Raw genomic sequence first — 14910 nt, 5'->3', positions numbered from 1 at the left:
GCTGATGGCTTCATTTCTACTGAGTTAGTTGTTGTTTGGATCAGCTCTTTGGTGTGGTTTGCAGCACACAGCCATGGTACAAGGCCATGCTGTGCTTGCATGTGAGACGGGTGATACAGAATAGAGAACAAGCAGCCCGTGGCAAGAAGGAGAGCAGCACTGCTTCACCCAAGAGTTGTGATGGTTTGAGGTAGTTTGAAGTGCTTCAATGATATTAAAATACTACTCTTTTACGTATTTTCCGTCACTATACACTAGTGCCCTGAGCAGTATTTCTTTTCAGAGCTTTTGAGATGATATGTGGAGGCTAAACCCTGATTTCCAAACTCAGAGCCAAATCCAGCACCCACAGTGAATATAAATTTGGTTGTGTTGTACAATAGATTCAACTTCTGTGTCTCCAGAGCTACATAGGAATGCCTAGGTATGAAATATTTCAGAATAAGAAGAATGTTCTCATTAGGATTTGAATTTCTGTTATTTTTAGTGGGCTCAAAAGATTATGTCCCCATCTTGGCCATTTTCATTCAATCTCAGCTGTTGGGGGAAACTGGAAATTGCCACCTCTTAGTGGTGTTTGCTGGTCTGGATGAAATGCAACAAATTACTTTTATTTAGGTTTCCAGTTTTGGAGTATTGCTAAACAATAAAATTTCCTTGTCAGTTTTCAAAATGCCCAGCATAAACTTGGTAACAGAAGTAGGAAAAACCTCACATACTTCTCTTTTTGTACTGAAGCATGCATGGGTGGATGTGGGGAAACTTTATTAAGCAACTGCACATTTTGCTGGCTGTCCTCTTTTTGCACTAATAAAAGAAGTTGCCACTTCAGTGTCAGACAACACTGAAGATGCCATTTGTCCTTGAAATGTACTCCAAGTTGTTGTTTGGCACCCTTTCCACAAGCAGGAAAACTTTGCAGGGGGGATAAAGAACAGAGGAGAGAAAAGAGCAACAATCCTATTGCCTTAAAATTGTTTTGCATCATCTGTGGCCAAATGATAAATACTTGCTGTGGTTGTGACTTGTTTTCTTGTTGGACTGTCTGGAGTAAATCATTAATGGAATTTGTTTACAAAATACTCCAGTCTTCTGTCAGCCCCTGTCATTTACTGCATAGGGCATGTGTGAAAACTTGTCTGGTGCACTAATGGAGCTATTGAGACATTTGGCTGAGCAAGTCTCTATAATGTGATGAAATATTTGGACCTACACCCACCAAATTTTATTTTTTTTTTAGATTCTAGAGACAGATTGCTATGGTCTGTATTAGTTTAGAAGGCTGGGAGAGATTGTTGTCTAAAATACAAGCAAGTCTGTATTTTCATGAAAGCTTGATGTCCTTATTTAAGGAAATCTCTTCTTGTTACAGCGACAGTAGCAGTTCACAGCCTGCTGTGCTCTACAGAAATCGTCACATCAGTACCAAAGGAAATGATGCCATGAATGCTTTTCTCCCCAGGTGCTGAGGAAGTCCTGCTGCTCGCCAGAAGAACTGACTTGAGGAGGATTTCCCTGGACATGCCGGATTTCACTGACATTATTCTGCAGATAGACAACATCAGACACGCCATCGCCATCGACTATGACCCTGTGGAAGGCTACATCTACTGGACTGATGATGATGTCCGGGCCATTCGTCGGGCCTATCTCGATGGCACTGGAGCCCAGACTCTGGTGACCACGGAGATCAACCATCCAGATGGGATTGCTGTGGACTGGGTGGCCAGGAACCTCTACTGGACTGACACTGGCACAGACCGCATCGAAGTGACGCGGCTGAACGGGACGTCGAGGAAGATCCTTATCTCAGAAAACCTAGATGAACCTCGAGCCATAGTGCTCAATCCTGTAATGGGGTGAGTTTGGTCCTTAGTGAGAGCCCTGGGGTAGGTCTTGGCATCCAGCTTATGGTCTGCTGAAAGTGAAAACATGCAAATTGCAGGATGATGCCTGTACCGTTTGTCAGATATTCAGGAAATGACTGGTTTTCCCTTGATTCATCCCTTTAATAACTGTGGACATAAAAGGTGACTTCTAAATATATTGTTCCTCAATGAACCTATTCATTGGGTGTTTGCTTGCATTTTCTTTTCTCTGCGTCTTCAGTGTTGTCCTAGCTATGAAGGAATTGGGCCACTGCATATTTTCAGTAGTTTAATTTATTTACTGCTCAAACTTTATATTGTCTTCACTGATTAATGTTTAAGCTGGCTTGTTTGCTGCTGTTGGGGAAGCAAAAAAGCAAATTCTTTCAAAATCAACACAGACCTTAACTTTTGTCTTGCCTGTTACATGCATTAACTGTGCCCTTTTTTTTTTAAATTTATTTTTGTTATTTTTATTTACAGCTACATGTATTGGACGGACTGGGGTGAAAGTCCAAAGATAGAATGTGCTTATTTGGATGGCTCAGAAAGGCGAGTTCTGGTGAATACTTCTCTTGGGTGGCCTAATGGCTTGGCCCTGGATCTTGAGAAAAACAAGCTTTACTGGGGAGATGCAAAAACAGATAAAATTGAGGTGAGTAACAGAGCCATACTTGGGTGCATTTGTAGGAAACAAGTGCAGTTCTCATATGGAGCTTTGTCTTGGGTATGTTTACCCATTTTTGGAGTAGTCTGTTTTTTCATTAATATTAAAATGATACTTAGCATAACAAGACATATTTGAGAAGAAAGGAAGTACATTCATGTGGTTCAGAAAATTTCTGCAAGAAATTGTATGTTTGTTATGCCTACATTGCTCCAAGTATAATTTAATTGCTTGAAATCTCAGGTTTTACCTGAGGCTTTTGCAACAAATTGGGACACTCAGGTAAAATTTGTTTGAAAGATGTTTTGACTTGTCTGTGGTGCTTGGAACCACTATCTAAAATTGCTGGATGCAGAAGACAGTGCAAGGTTCTTGTACAGGAGCCAGTGGATATGGAGGCCCTGGAAAGCCATATTTCAGGATGTTAATAATTATGTGATGTCCAGATTTGTGGACAGGAAGTAATTTTTAATGTGCCTACTGCTTTGAAAACAATACAGGCAGTCTGTGCCTGAATTTGAGGAGGGAAATTTCTACCTTGGTCACGGCCTGCAAAATCAATTGAGTTTTAATGTTGCTTGGGGTAGTAGCATATGCAGTATTGTTTGATAAATAATTTAGATAAATAGACTTTGAGGAATGACTGCTTTCTAAAGATTTTGCCATCAGGAAGAGAGGAAACTAGACTGTCTGCTAGGTCCAGAAATTTAACTTCAGTGTTTGGCAGTAGCTAATACTGGGTTTGACGACTGCCAGAAAGATCCTGTCTCCCCTTACCTTTCAGCTTGCAGGACAGGGAACATTCCAGATGCCACCTTTTATAGCTGGGGTTGCCTTGTGTTTCCTGGGGTTAAGCAATCTGTTCAGTCTGTCTTACTTCACTGTCAGGCAGCAAATCCAGCAATCCTGTTTGGTTTGACATCAAAGTCTAGGAAAACCAGAGAAACCAATGTAAGGGCTTTTCATTCACTCTGTTTTTCTTTCATGCTACTCTACTGGCCCTAATACGCACGAAACCTCACTGTGTGTCATTTGAGGTGGGGCATTTCCAGTTTCACTTGCTGCTGCAGTCATTCAGCATAAACTCATTTTCCTGTGCTTGTGTTTTTTTGCCAAGAGCATGCCATTTTAGTAGCAGCCACTGTGTCTCAGTGATTTGTTCTGTATGTATGTATGTTGCATCCACAGCTTGTCAGAAACAAAAATCAGCTGACTTCAAGTTGGGGATACATATTTATATTTTATACTGTAGTTGACCCAGCTGGGTATTGGGATTTCTCTTTTTTCCCAATAGACACCTAAAACTACCTTGAAGCATGTTACTAGATAAATTTAGTTTCAGTTATCACCTAAAATCTGCATAAATGGGATGGTAGATAGTAAGCTGTAACTATTTTGTAGCTTATTAAGTAGCAAAAGAAGACAAAAAAGCTGATGATGTTTTGGGTGGTTTACTCTCTTGCTGCACTTTAAGGAAGGAGTTCTTGCTTCATCTTAAACGACGTTCAGATTTATGCTGAGTGCTCCTGAAGAAGGAAGTCTTGCAACCCAGTATTTTGCCCCTGCACAGTCCAGAAAGTTACACTCTGCTGCTGCATTGTACTGCAGAAGGCAAAGAAGGTGCTGCCTTGTCTGTGCAGAAGATGGGATCCCAAATTGCTGTTAGATGGTAATTGAGAATTGCTTTCATCACATGGCATGCCTTCAGCTGCTTTCTACACAGAACAAAACATGACAGTGAATGTAGCTTGTGCATATTTGTGTGTGTCTCTGCTTGGTATTCTGCTCTGGCTTCTGGTATTCTAGATCTGCAGGGAGTCATCTTACTCTCACTGGGAAGGCCTGTTTGAATTTAAAATTCTTAAACAGTGAATGAACTTTGTACAGCTTGGAAATTCGATAGGCTGAAGGCATCTGTCCTGTTTTTCCTGGACCTTGGGTCTGAAATGCCCTGTGAATGTCCCTGGGTGTGTGGTTTGGTTTCAGGGGTGGTTTTGTTCAGTTCTGGTAACACACTGTGACATTACTTTTTGGTGCACTCTTCCTCAGTTAGAATGATCTGTGCAGAGCTGTTGAGGGTACACCAAGCATCACCCTAGACCAGGAGATTGTTTTATTTGTGCATGGAGAACTTCACAGGGTGAAAGCAGCAGTTACCCTTTCCTGTCAAAACCTTTTGCTAACCTTCCCATCTGCAGCATTCAACTGCAACACAAAGGACCCAGTCACTTTGCAAGCAGTTTGCATCCTGGACAAACCACTTGGCAAGGCTTGTCAAAATTTTGTGTGACAGGAGCCTACAGGGCTTTTGCTGCAAATTTGGCACCCTGTGGCAACACTGTTCCCAGGTTTTAAGTTTATTTTTTAAAATTACTTTGACAAAGAGTATGGCAAATAGAAAATAGATAGCAAATTTTGAGTCGTGTCTGTCAAAATCATGCTTGTCCACACAGCTTCAGCTACAAGTAAAGGGCATGGATTAATCCAACTGAACTTTGGATTTTACTGGCAGAGAAAAGTTACTTTCCAGGAACAAACAGCAGATTAATAAGGATTACAGGATTCCAGCAGAGAGAGAAGCAAAAGCCCACGTGTATAGTTTCCTAATTCTTCTCTTAAAAAATTTATGGCAAGCCAGGTTTTCCCATGTATTATTTCTTCAATATTTGCTTAAAGTGCCTAAGGTATAGTTGCATAATGAGCAATTATGAAATTTTCAGCTGCCTGTCATTATGTATGCATTTTAGTTGAGCTTGTGCAATATTCTTGGAATAAGCATTCAGCAGACTATCCCTTCTGGCAGCTTCCCCTCATTGCCCTCTTGCCTTTCCCCTCTCTTGACAAATGTCCTTCATTTGTTTTTTTTTGTGGGAGATCCATAATCACATAACTATCACATACACAATAACATATCACATACAGTAAGTCTTTGCAAGTTTATAGGGTGTTTTAAGTCACTAGTTGATTCTAGTGATCATGGAGCTCACTAGAATTTCTTTCCCAGGTGCAGTTGTGTGGGCTGCCCTTGAGTTTTCAGGAAACAAGCTTTATAATTAGTGTGTTGTTGATCACATTCTGAATAAATAATATAAAAGGCTATTTGGAACAATTTGCAACTTAAATATAGGAGTAGAATTTGTAGAAGTCAATTGTACTGGGGAGAAAAAATAATAATTAAACTAACTTAAAGCTAGTTTTTCTAAACAAGTCCAAGTATACTTAACATATTATACTTTATTTTCCAGTTACTTGACCTAAAAGATGCCGTGTTTAGTTTATACATGAAACATTTTCTCATAACTGATACTTTTTTTTATGTGTGTGTTTCATTTTTCAGCAAAGGATTAAAACAACCTATGCAATGTAATAAACTACTTGGAAGATATTCTATACTGGTTTACTGAAACAGGCAAATCTTACAGGGAGAAATCTAATTTAAACTTATTGCCACATGCTAATTGGCTGTAAAAATCTCAAAGCATTGTTTTCTATAAATATAAATGCATTTCAGAAGGCCTAGTTTATACTTATATTAATGTAAATAATTCCCACACTGCATATTTCTATTAATATATGAGAACAGAAAAGTTGAATGGATATAGAAATAAGGAATGCAGGATCTCTGTAATTGAAAGAACAGATCTACAATCTTAGATGAGTCTAAATAGGCAGGTGCATTAATAAAATGACTTTGATTTGTGATAGTAAGGGAGCCTTAATTTCACTGGGGTTTTTTGAAACTTTTCAGTGACATTCGATTTAATTTAAAACTCTGGCAAAGATATGTTATGAATTGAAGCTTACACTGTGGTTCTTAGATGAATGAGATATGTATCTCCTATACTTTTTACTGCATCCTATATTTTTTACTTCTGATAAAATTGATAGATTGCATTCTTTCCAGCTGCAAGTGCTGCATATGTGAAGTGATATGCACCACATGATGTTGACATACAATGTGTTAATGTTGAATAGCACATGTCAGAATTGGGCTGGCAAGCCTGGTACTCATCCTCACAGTTCGTAGAGCTCTCTTCAGCTCTGTATTCCTGCAGCTCCTTTGGATGCTGCCACTTCTGGTTTAGTGTTTGCAATGCACTGCTCTTCTGACTGGCATTAAGCTATGCCAGTGGAGAAGTGACATGTTTGTGGCTGTTGGATATGTTTTTTTGTTGGGGATTGTCTGTGTGGTTTGTGAGCATTATAAACCTCTGTGCTGTTATTAATCTGAAGTAGCTGTCAGGTGTAAAAGCCATAATGAGGGATGCAGGACTCCAGGCAGCTCTTCCAAATGCAGTTTATTCCATCCAAAACGTCACAGCAGTCCAGGGTGGTGGGTGACAGATCCTGTGCCTGCAGCTGTCAGCTGCATCTGCAGGCAGGCCTGGAGACCCTTAGTTTAGGTTACAAATGCATTATGTACTTTTCTTTGCTGAGCATCTTAATACAGTAGAACAAATCTATACCTTAACTTTTATCTATAGCCTAACTACTATAATTACCATATTCATGTTACTATTCTCCAATCACTAAAGGTTAGTACATTACAGTTTAAGCTAGAAGTTGTTTTTCAGTTTTCTTGCAGTGGAAAATTCTGAGACCTTTTTTGTACTTGCAACATTGGCAGGCTTGTCTGCCTGTGCTATCTTTCTGCTTGGTAAAAATATCATCTTGTTTGGGGTGGGTTTATCCTTTGCTCTAAGTCATAAAAACCCCTTCTAACTAACATACCCTTTGCCTCCTTGGTTATCCAGTATGACTGGCTCAGCAATTCTTTTCTTCTATATCAAAACTTGCTTTCATTTCTATTCCTTCTTCAGATTCTACATTCAAAAATTTTTCTGCCAAGCATCCATATCTGTGAAACTTTCTTGTCAAACTTTCATCCTTCCCAACAGTCAGGCCTCTGTATCGCTCTGTGTTTAGCTTGAGGAACCGTGAATGCTGTTGTAGGTGGATGGGGATTTTTTTATTTCACTTGAAGGGAGCTGTTCAGCCAGCTTTTATCACATGAGAGCTCTGTTTGTAGCAGTGTCCAAAGATCTGGTATATAACCAATTATCTTTTAAGTTTCTGGAGGGGTATAATCTGTACTGGTGAGCTTGAGACTAGATTTAGACCAGGAGCCACATAGCCATTATAGAATAGATAGAAGGAGTCATTTGGAGGAGGGATTACCTTAAAATGTTGTTACAGGGTTCTTTTTTTATTGAAAGAGTTAAAGTAATGCAATTGTCTGCCTGGGGAGGTGGTAGAGTCACCATCCCTGGATGTGTTTAAAAAAAGACTGGATGTGGCACTCAGTGCCCTGGTTTAGTTGAGGTGTTAGGGCATGGGATGGACTCAATAGTCTTGAAAGTCTCTTCCAGCCTAGTGATTCTGTGAATTATGTGACAGTTTCTAGACTTTGTTAAGACTGATGATAAATCAGTTTGCTTTTCCCAGAGGGACTTTTCTGGGGTGGAGCACAGACTTTCAGGGAGGGAAAAGAGCTGTATCTTTGACTAAAAGAAATTCTATCTCTGCAAAATTATATACAGCCTCACAGGGTTGTGCACCTGTAGGAAGAAGAAGGAAACCTGGCAGCCAGGGGAAGAGGATCTTGTTTAAGAATCCCCACTATCTCATCTGTCTCTTGGCTGTGCTCTGCTTGCAACACCAGACTCATCACCAGATTTGGGGTCAGGAGTAAGGACCTCAGTTCAGACTCCCAGGGATATCTCAACTTCCTCTGCAAGGAAGAATTTTCTGCTCCTGCATATTTGGAATGATTTTGACTAATTTGCTATCATAGAAATGATGTTGCAGTTTGTCCAGCCTTGTACACACCAGGCTGTAGTGTGGAGCAGACTGCTGAGATGACACACAATGATCTGTAATGTTCAGCAGGTCAGACTAGTGAGTGATTTCAGATCTTAATGGCTTTTAGTGAATTTAAACTCTTCTGAGTCTGTTACATGTTTCTAAACCCTGAACTGTGGTTCAGGATTTCCTGGTGTGATACTACCTCTTTCTGGAACACAGAAATAATGCCAGCCTCTATCTGCAAACGAAAAATGCACATCTCCTGTTCAGGAGCACAGAGCCTTCTAGCTCCACTCTTCTAATTACAAGATCAGTTTGTCTGTGTTTTGCTTACTGCTTAATTAGGCATTTCAATATGTTATTTTATACCTTGCACCACATGAGCTTTGTTTACTTCTAAGAGGACTTTTGCCAAGTGTGGGAGCTGTTGAAGAAAGTCAGATCCAGTTTCACAGAATTAGATGTTTTAGATCAGAACAGAAGAGTCACACCTTTCTGCTCTAAGCTAAGTTGAAAGGAAGTGTTCACAGAGCAGCAGACTCATTGACCAAAGGGAAGAAGATAAACTTATGAAAGTGAATTTCCTCCTGTCCCTTTTCAGTGTTAGCTGCCAGGTGAGCTTGCATCTGAACCCTGAGCAAGTGAAAGGTATGACAGTGTTGAAGAAGAAAGTGTTTATTATAAGGAACACACACCCAAGCTGTGGCTGGTTCCATCCTGTGTTCAGCAGTGTTGTTCTTGGAGATACATAAAAGTTTCCATTCTTCAGCAAAATTTTCTTGAGAAAACTTTTTTTCTGCTGTTCTGGATGGGATAGGATTGGGAGGGATGGTGGAGTGCCTCTGCAGGTGAATGATGACCTAGACTCAATTAGTTTGGTCTCTATCACCTTTTGGCTGAAATGCAGCAGCCCAGTTGACAGGGGTGTGGGGGCTCCAGTCCTCAAGGTATGTACCATGTCTCCTTGGCAGCATGAGGTGCCATGAGCATATTCTTAATTCTTTAAGGTGGCATTTCCCAGATAACTAACTACAAATCAAATTCAAGATGCCAGTTCTTTTCTTCACAGCCTAGGCCATACATATGGAAAAGGCAGCTACGTGTCTGAAGTGAAGACTGTTGTCTGGGCTACTGTTGAGCATAAATGGATTTTCCATAATAAAGGCGAATCTTTTCTGTAGTAAAGAGAATTTTTTCTTAGAGGTTGTGCTGAGATACTGGATTAGCCTTCCCTCTTTCCCCCTTCCCCAATTTTCAGGAATTGAAAAAACATCAAGGAGTTCTGTTTCTCTGTTCCAAGTGCAAGGTTCATATTAGTTGACCTTGCCTTCAGCATCATAAATAACCAGAAATTCTCATCTGCAAAGAAGTAGAGCAAAACCAGCCTTGCAGCAATACCCCATTGTGTAGAAGCAGTTGCAGCAGGGACTTCTTGTCCCACCTCAATGATACAGGAGATGATGTGACCTGTGTTAGTCATGTCACTTAATGCACTAGTAGAAAACTCTCAAATAATGTTTTGATTGAATGAAATCCCTCCATAGGATGGTTTTGATCAAACATTCTCATCAACTTTTATATGCCCCACTTGGTACTGTATCAAATAGCTTCAAAGTGAAAAAAAAAATACAGTTTAAATATTCCTTTGAGTCTTTCCACTCTCAAATTTCTACCAGTATGAACTTACATTAGTCTATAACAATTTGTGATTTATTAGAGCTGCTGTATTGCCATAAAACCCTCTAAATCTTGTGTAATTAACCAGGAACTCTTTTGTTTTGTAAACTCTTTTAAAGGGAGAACTTAAAAAAGAAGCAACTGACAGGCAGTTTCTAAATTTGGTCTTTGTGGAGTGCTCAGAAATTACTTCTGTATGTGCAGCTTTAGCCATATTTATTGAGAGGAAATCCTGAGGATGTATTAAACTACAAAGTTGAAGAATTATTTGAATTTTACATGTTTGGGGCTCTCCTTTCTCCCTGAAGAATTATTTTAGGCTATCTAATTTCAAATCACCCTTTTCCTCTTGCTAGGGAGAGAATTCTGCTTTACTTCCACTGCTGGGATCAGCTTCCTGTATTTGAAAGGGGGATTTTGTATGTAGTGGTACAAAGGCTTCTGTACCTGTGGAGTGTGGAAATGAGCCCTCCTTTAAGAGAACCTGATGTATATTCTAGCACAGAACAAGTATGTGTTTTTCCAATTGCTGAGAAAAAGTTGGCTTCTGTGGAAGTTGGAGTAACTTTGAGTTTGTCAGACTAGCAGGTAGGATAGTTGAGAGAGGCTTTAACTTGGCAACCTTCTCAAGCTTACTGGCTGTATTGTTTGCCAATAGCTATGACTGATTGCCTTTAAATACTGTTACCTTTTATGGTTTCATTTTCCTACTTTCTTCTGTATTTTCCCAAGAAAAATGCTGAATTTTCCATAGAGCTTACCTCTAACCTAGAGGGAAGGTGATTTTTACTGCCCAGGAGCTGTGATCTCATGAATAATGGCTTATACCAGTGTTGGAAGAGACTTGTTTCTCTGATGGTTTGAAGATAGTTGATTGCCAATATGCCATGGTTTGGTAGTTAACTTTTCACTGCGAAAAAAGTCCTCCCTCTGCTTTTGTTTGAACCCTTTCTTAGTGTTTAGTGACCTTAGGTGTGAACTTCTCAAATGAAGAATACAGAAATATTTTTGCCACAAACGCAAATTCCAGCCTCCTATTTCAGCTTTGTTGGGTCATTTTTTAAGGCCATCTGCATTAGTGCTGGTATTTCACAACACCACAGAACATCATATTGGAATGTTCCAGATAGATTGTCTTGAGCAACGCTGGGAGGGCAGGTGATGGTACCACAGGGGCCTGTCAGCACAAATTTCTGCAATTTTTGCTTGTGAAACACATGGAACATGGATGCTGTAAGAAACAGGAAACCTGGCTGGGCTGGCCTGGTAAGGTTCCCATGCTTCTGGAGAGTTCATGGTACAAATAAAGGTGTGGAACTTGCTTTTCATGCCACATCTTATTAGTGAAATTTTGAAAGCTGTCAGTACCATTTTTAGACTCATATCATCCAGGCCTAAGGAGGGAGAAATCTAACAGACACAGATGACAGCCACCAGCAGCCTACCCTAGTTCTCCCAAGGTTGCCTGCAGTGGTGGGAAATTTTTCTGATAAATGTCGGTAGTGTGGATGAGACCAAAGGTTTTTGTGTCTATTTATCCTTTCTAAAAATTCTTCAGTGCACTGATGGGATAGCAGTCACTCAAAGGAAGACTTCCTTTGCTTGGCTTGATTGACCAGAGTCATTCTGTGGGAAAGGATGCTAACTTATTCTAAACTGGAGGTGACCCTGGCCTTTTTGTGAGCAATAAAGACATAATAGAGGCCCAGTTAGGGTTCAGCGGAACCCCCACAGCCATCTGCACACTTCATTGGCAGAAGTGGCTTTCACTTGAACTTGCATTTGACAAGTGTTTTCTGTCTCTTTCTCATTCAGAAGGGTCCTTCAAAGCCAAGTAATTGAAATGCTTTCACCCCTCACTCCTTTTTCTCCTTCCCCCAGACTTGCTTAAATTGCAGGGCAACTGGCATTCAGTGTTAAATGGGTAAAAATGCATCCACTTCCAAAGCTCCCACTTTCTTTCCCTTCCCATAGGGAAGTTTCTAAATAAAAATCCACCCTCTTTTCCGCACTCTCCAGCACCAGCTTCATAAAGGAAAAGTTGGGGGGAAGAAGTGGTTCTGTTGCAAGACGCGTACCGTTTTTCTCCCTCCCTCTTTTTTTTTTCCTGTGTTTTTTTTTTTTTTCCCCCCCTCCTCATCAGGCTGGACTTTTTGAAATGAAACACAAATCAGGTCTCTGGAATAAAAGGTTGTGAGTATGCCTTGTGGCATTTGGAATGAGGCTATTCACTGCCTGAATGACTATAAATAGAAAGCAAGGAGCTGCGTATTTCTCAGTTCAGACTCCCTGCAAAGAAGCGCCCTTCCCAGTTAAAGGGTGACTTTTTGAAAGAAGCCTTGTTCCTTGAGCTGAATTGAATTGCTCCAGGAATTCTTCTCCTTGCAGCTTGCATAAAAGGCGTTAATCTCTAATTTATTTCTCCTTTTAAAAGGCAGTGTACTCCATCATAAATGTATATTCTTAGCCGTGTTGCCAGATATGCCTGTCATGTCTGTACAGAGTTGCATGTAAAAAAATTCTGAGTGCAGAACATTGTTCTGGGCAATTTGTGTGCCTGAAAGCCTTCATTTTTGGCTCTGGGCCAGCTGTCGGCTCCCTTTTTATCTGGTATTCATTCTTTAGTGAGAAGGCTAAATTAGCAGCACTCAGGTTTTTGTGGCCTTTTTTTTTTTAAGGGATCGAGGAACAGAATGGGAATTGTGATTGATTTTTATAATAAAAGATTTGGTTCTCCCCGCACACTTGTGATGTTGCCGATGGTAAGAGCTCCCATAGGTTACTGTTGCAGCTCTGCAGACAATTTGTTTGGCTGATTTGGCTGTTAAAAAATGCTGATAAATCTCCCGTGTTGTGCAGTTATGTAAATGTAGTGCAATCATTTTTCTTCTGCCTCCCCTTTTCAGAAAGACTGTGGTGTTGAAGAAAGACACATAGTAGATGGGAGGAAAATGTTTGACAGGTTTGTGAGTTGGCAGTGTTAAAGATCCTAGCACTCAAGCTGTTGGATTGGCTTTTTCTCTCTTTTTCACCCCTTTTTTCTTCCCCTCCCTTTTTTTTTTTCTTTTTCTCTTCCCCTTTTTTCTTCCACTCATTCCCCTTTTTTTTTATCCTAACACAGTGGTGTTTTGTGTGGTGTTATTTTGAAAGCTGCTTCTTATTTTCTCCTCAGACCTTTTGTTTCACATTTTTTTCTACTTTCAAAAACTAGCAAGGGCAGTCTTTCTCATAGTCTTCTTTTCCCTGTTCCTAGTTTTTAAAGAATGGGTCTATAGATTCTTTGCATTGCTCTTTCCATTACTTATGGAAACCTAGCTGTGTGAGTGGTTTTTCTCTTCTTTTGTTTAACAGAGGAACTAAAAGGTTGACAAATACCTTGTTTTTTTAAAGCCCAGCCTGTGCATGGTTTCCAGTGGTTTTTGCATTAGTGCTAATGTAAAAATGAGAGCAACAGCAGACAGGAAATAAGGGGAGCAGTATGTCAGTGCTGTTCACATTTCTAGTAGAAGGGAGGAAAAGCAGAAAAAGAAATGTGCTCTTCAGCAAGACCAGAAAAGCAGTTTTAAGCAGTTGCCAATCAGACTAAGGAGATAAGAGATTCTACCATATTTAATTTCTTTGTAGTTTTCTAAATTGTAAATTTCTTAGCTTAAAACTGATAGTCAATGCCAATTGATTTTTTAATAGCTGGACAAATGAATAGCAAACTTTGTAGAGAAATACAGTCAAGTTGGTAGTTTCCTTCTCATGGTTCTGACTATTGGGACATCTTGATCCTTGTCATTTCATCATTGGCATTTTGCCCTTATAAATCCCCTTGAGCAGAGCTTTTAGTTTAGAAATGCAAGTTATTGCTCAAGTGATACTTTATATTATACTTTTCAGATTAAAAAAACCATGCATTTTTTGCTAGATCAGCTATTGCATTGGTTTATTTTTAATTATGTTGCCCACTAGTTCATGGTTATATGAAATTTTGGATCACGTATTTTTAAATTTATTGGTAAGATTATTTTTTGTGTTTAAAAGTAAAACATCACGATTTGTAAAATGGGTGGCAAGGACAGAGTGCATTTTTTTCCTAGTTATGGATCTGGTTTTATTCCTTTGGATCTGCTTTTATTCCTTGTTAAAATATCAAACTTTTTGGGCAAATTTAAGGCAAGGTGAAACTTTCCAGGAAGGACATCATTAGAACCTAGGTAGTTGTTTCTAATGTAAAACTGGCCTCCTTTTTGTCAAATATATTAATATTTTAGTCTTATTTTGAGAATCCCAGTGCTGTCACCTAGCAGTGAAGCACTGGAGAGGCCCTAGGCACAAAAGCTGTTTCCTTGGAGAGAAGTCAGGTGAGATCTGTCTCTAGGAAAGTAGAAGTGGTTTTTGTTGCTCTTCCCTGGGGTTCCTCCTTTCCAGGCTGGTTGAGGCTGTGGGCCCAGCTACCCTGCTGTCACCTTCCATTCCTGTGGCCTGTCCCTCTGTTCAAGGCGCCAGCAGTTAACACAGCTCTGCATCAGCAAAGTCCCCAATGCCTCTTGAGAACATCTCAGAATGGATCTTTGTTTTATCAGATAATCAGAATTGGCAAACTCCATGCCTCAATTTCACCTGTGTCTGTGATGAAAGATCTGGTTTGGTTTCAGGTCTCGCTTCCCTTAGCAGTTAGAAGGGTTTTACAAATTGTGCTCAAACCATGTAGATGGTCAGTCCTCCAATTCACCTTCTGGCCCTCTCTGCTCTCATATGTGAATGTTTCTTAACCCAGAAACCATGGCTGTTTGTCTCAACCAAATTCTCTGCTACCTGTGACCAATAAAAGTGATGTAATTGCCTTTCCCAGTGAGGTAAGATAAAAATAAAAATGTTTCTTTTATTTTAACACTGTTTTTACAG

At 39.9% G+C, this 14910-nt stretch overlaps 1 protein-coding gene across 1 annotated transcript in view; it reads left to right on the top strand.

Moving 5' to 3' along the window:
- LRP5 (LDL receptor related protein 5) overlaps nt 1-14910 on the top strand; it is a 134178-nt gene that overhangs the window by 64932 nt on the left and 54336 nt on the right. The window contains exons 6-7 of the mRNA XM_064425073.1: nt 1463-1859; nt 2352-2523. Of these exons, the coding sequence (XP_064281143.1) occupies nt 1463-1859; nt 2352-2523 (569 nt within the window). The remainder of the gene's footprint in view (nt 1-1462; nt 1860-2351; nt 2524-14910) is intronic.

The sequence above is a fragment of the Passer domesticus genome, chromosome 6, assembly GCF_036417665.1.
Source record: "Passer domesticus isolate bPasDom1 chromosome 6, bPasDom1.hap1, whole genome shotgun sequence".
NCBI classification, from domain to species: domain Eukaryota; kingdom Metazoa; phylum Chordata; class Aves; order Passeriformes; family Passeridae; genus Passer; species Passer domesticus.
Note: the sequence above shows the minus strand (reverse complement) of the source record. Positions and strands in the feature narration are given on the sequence as shown.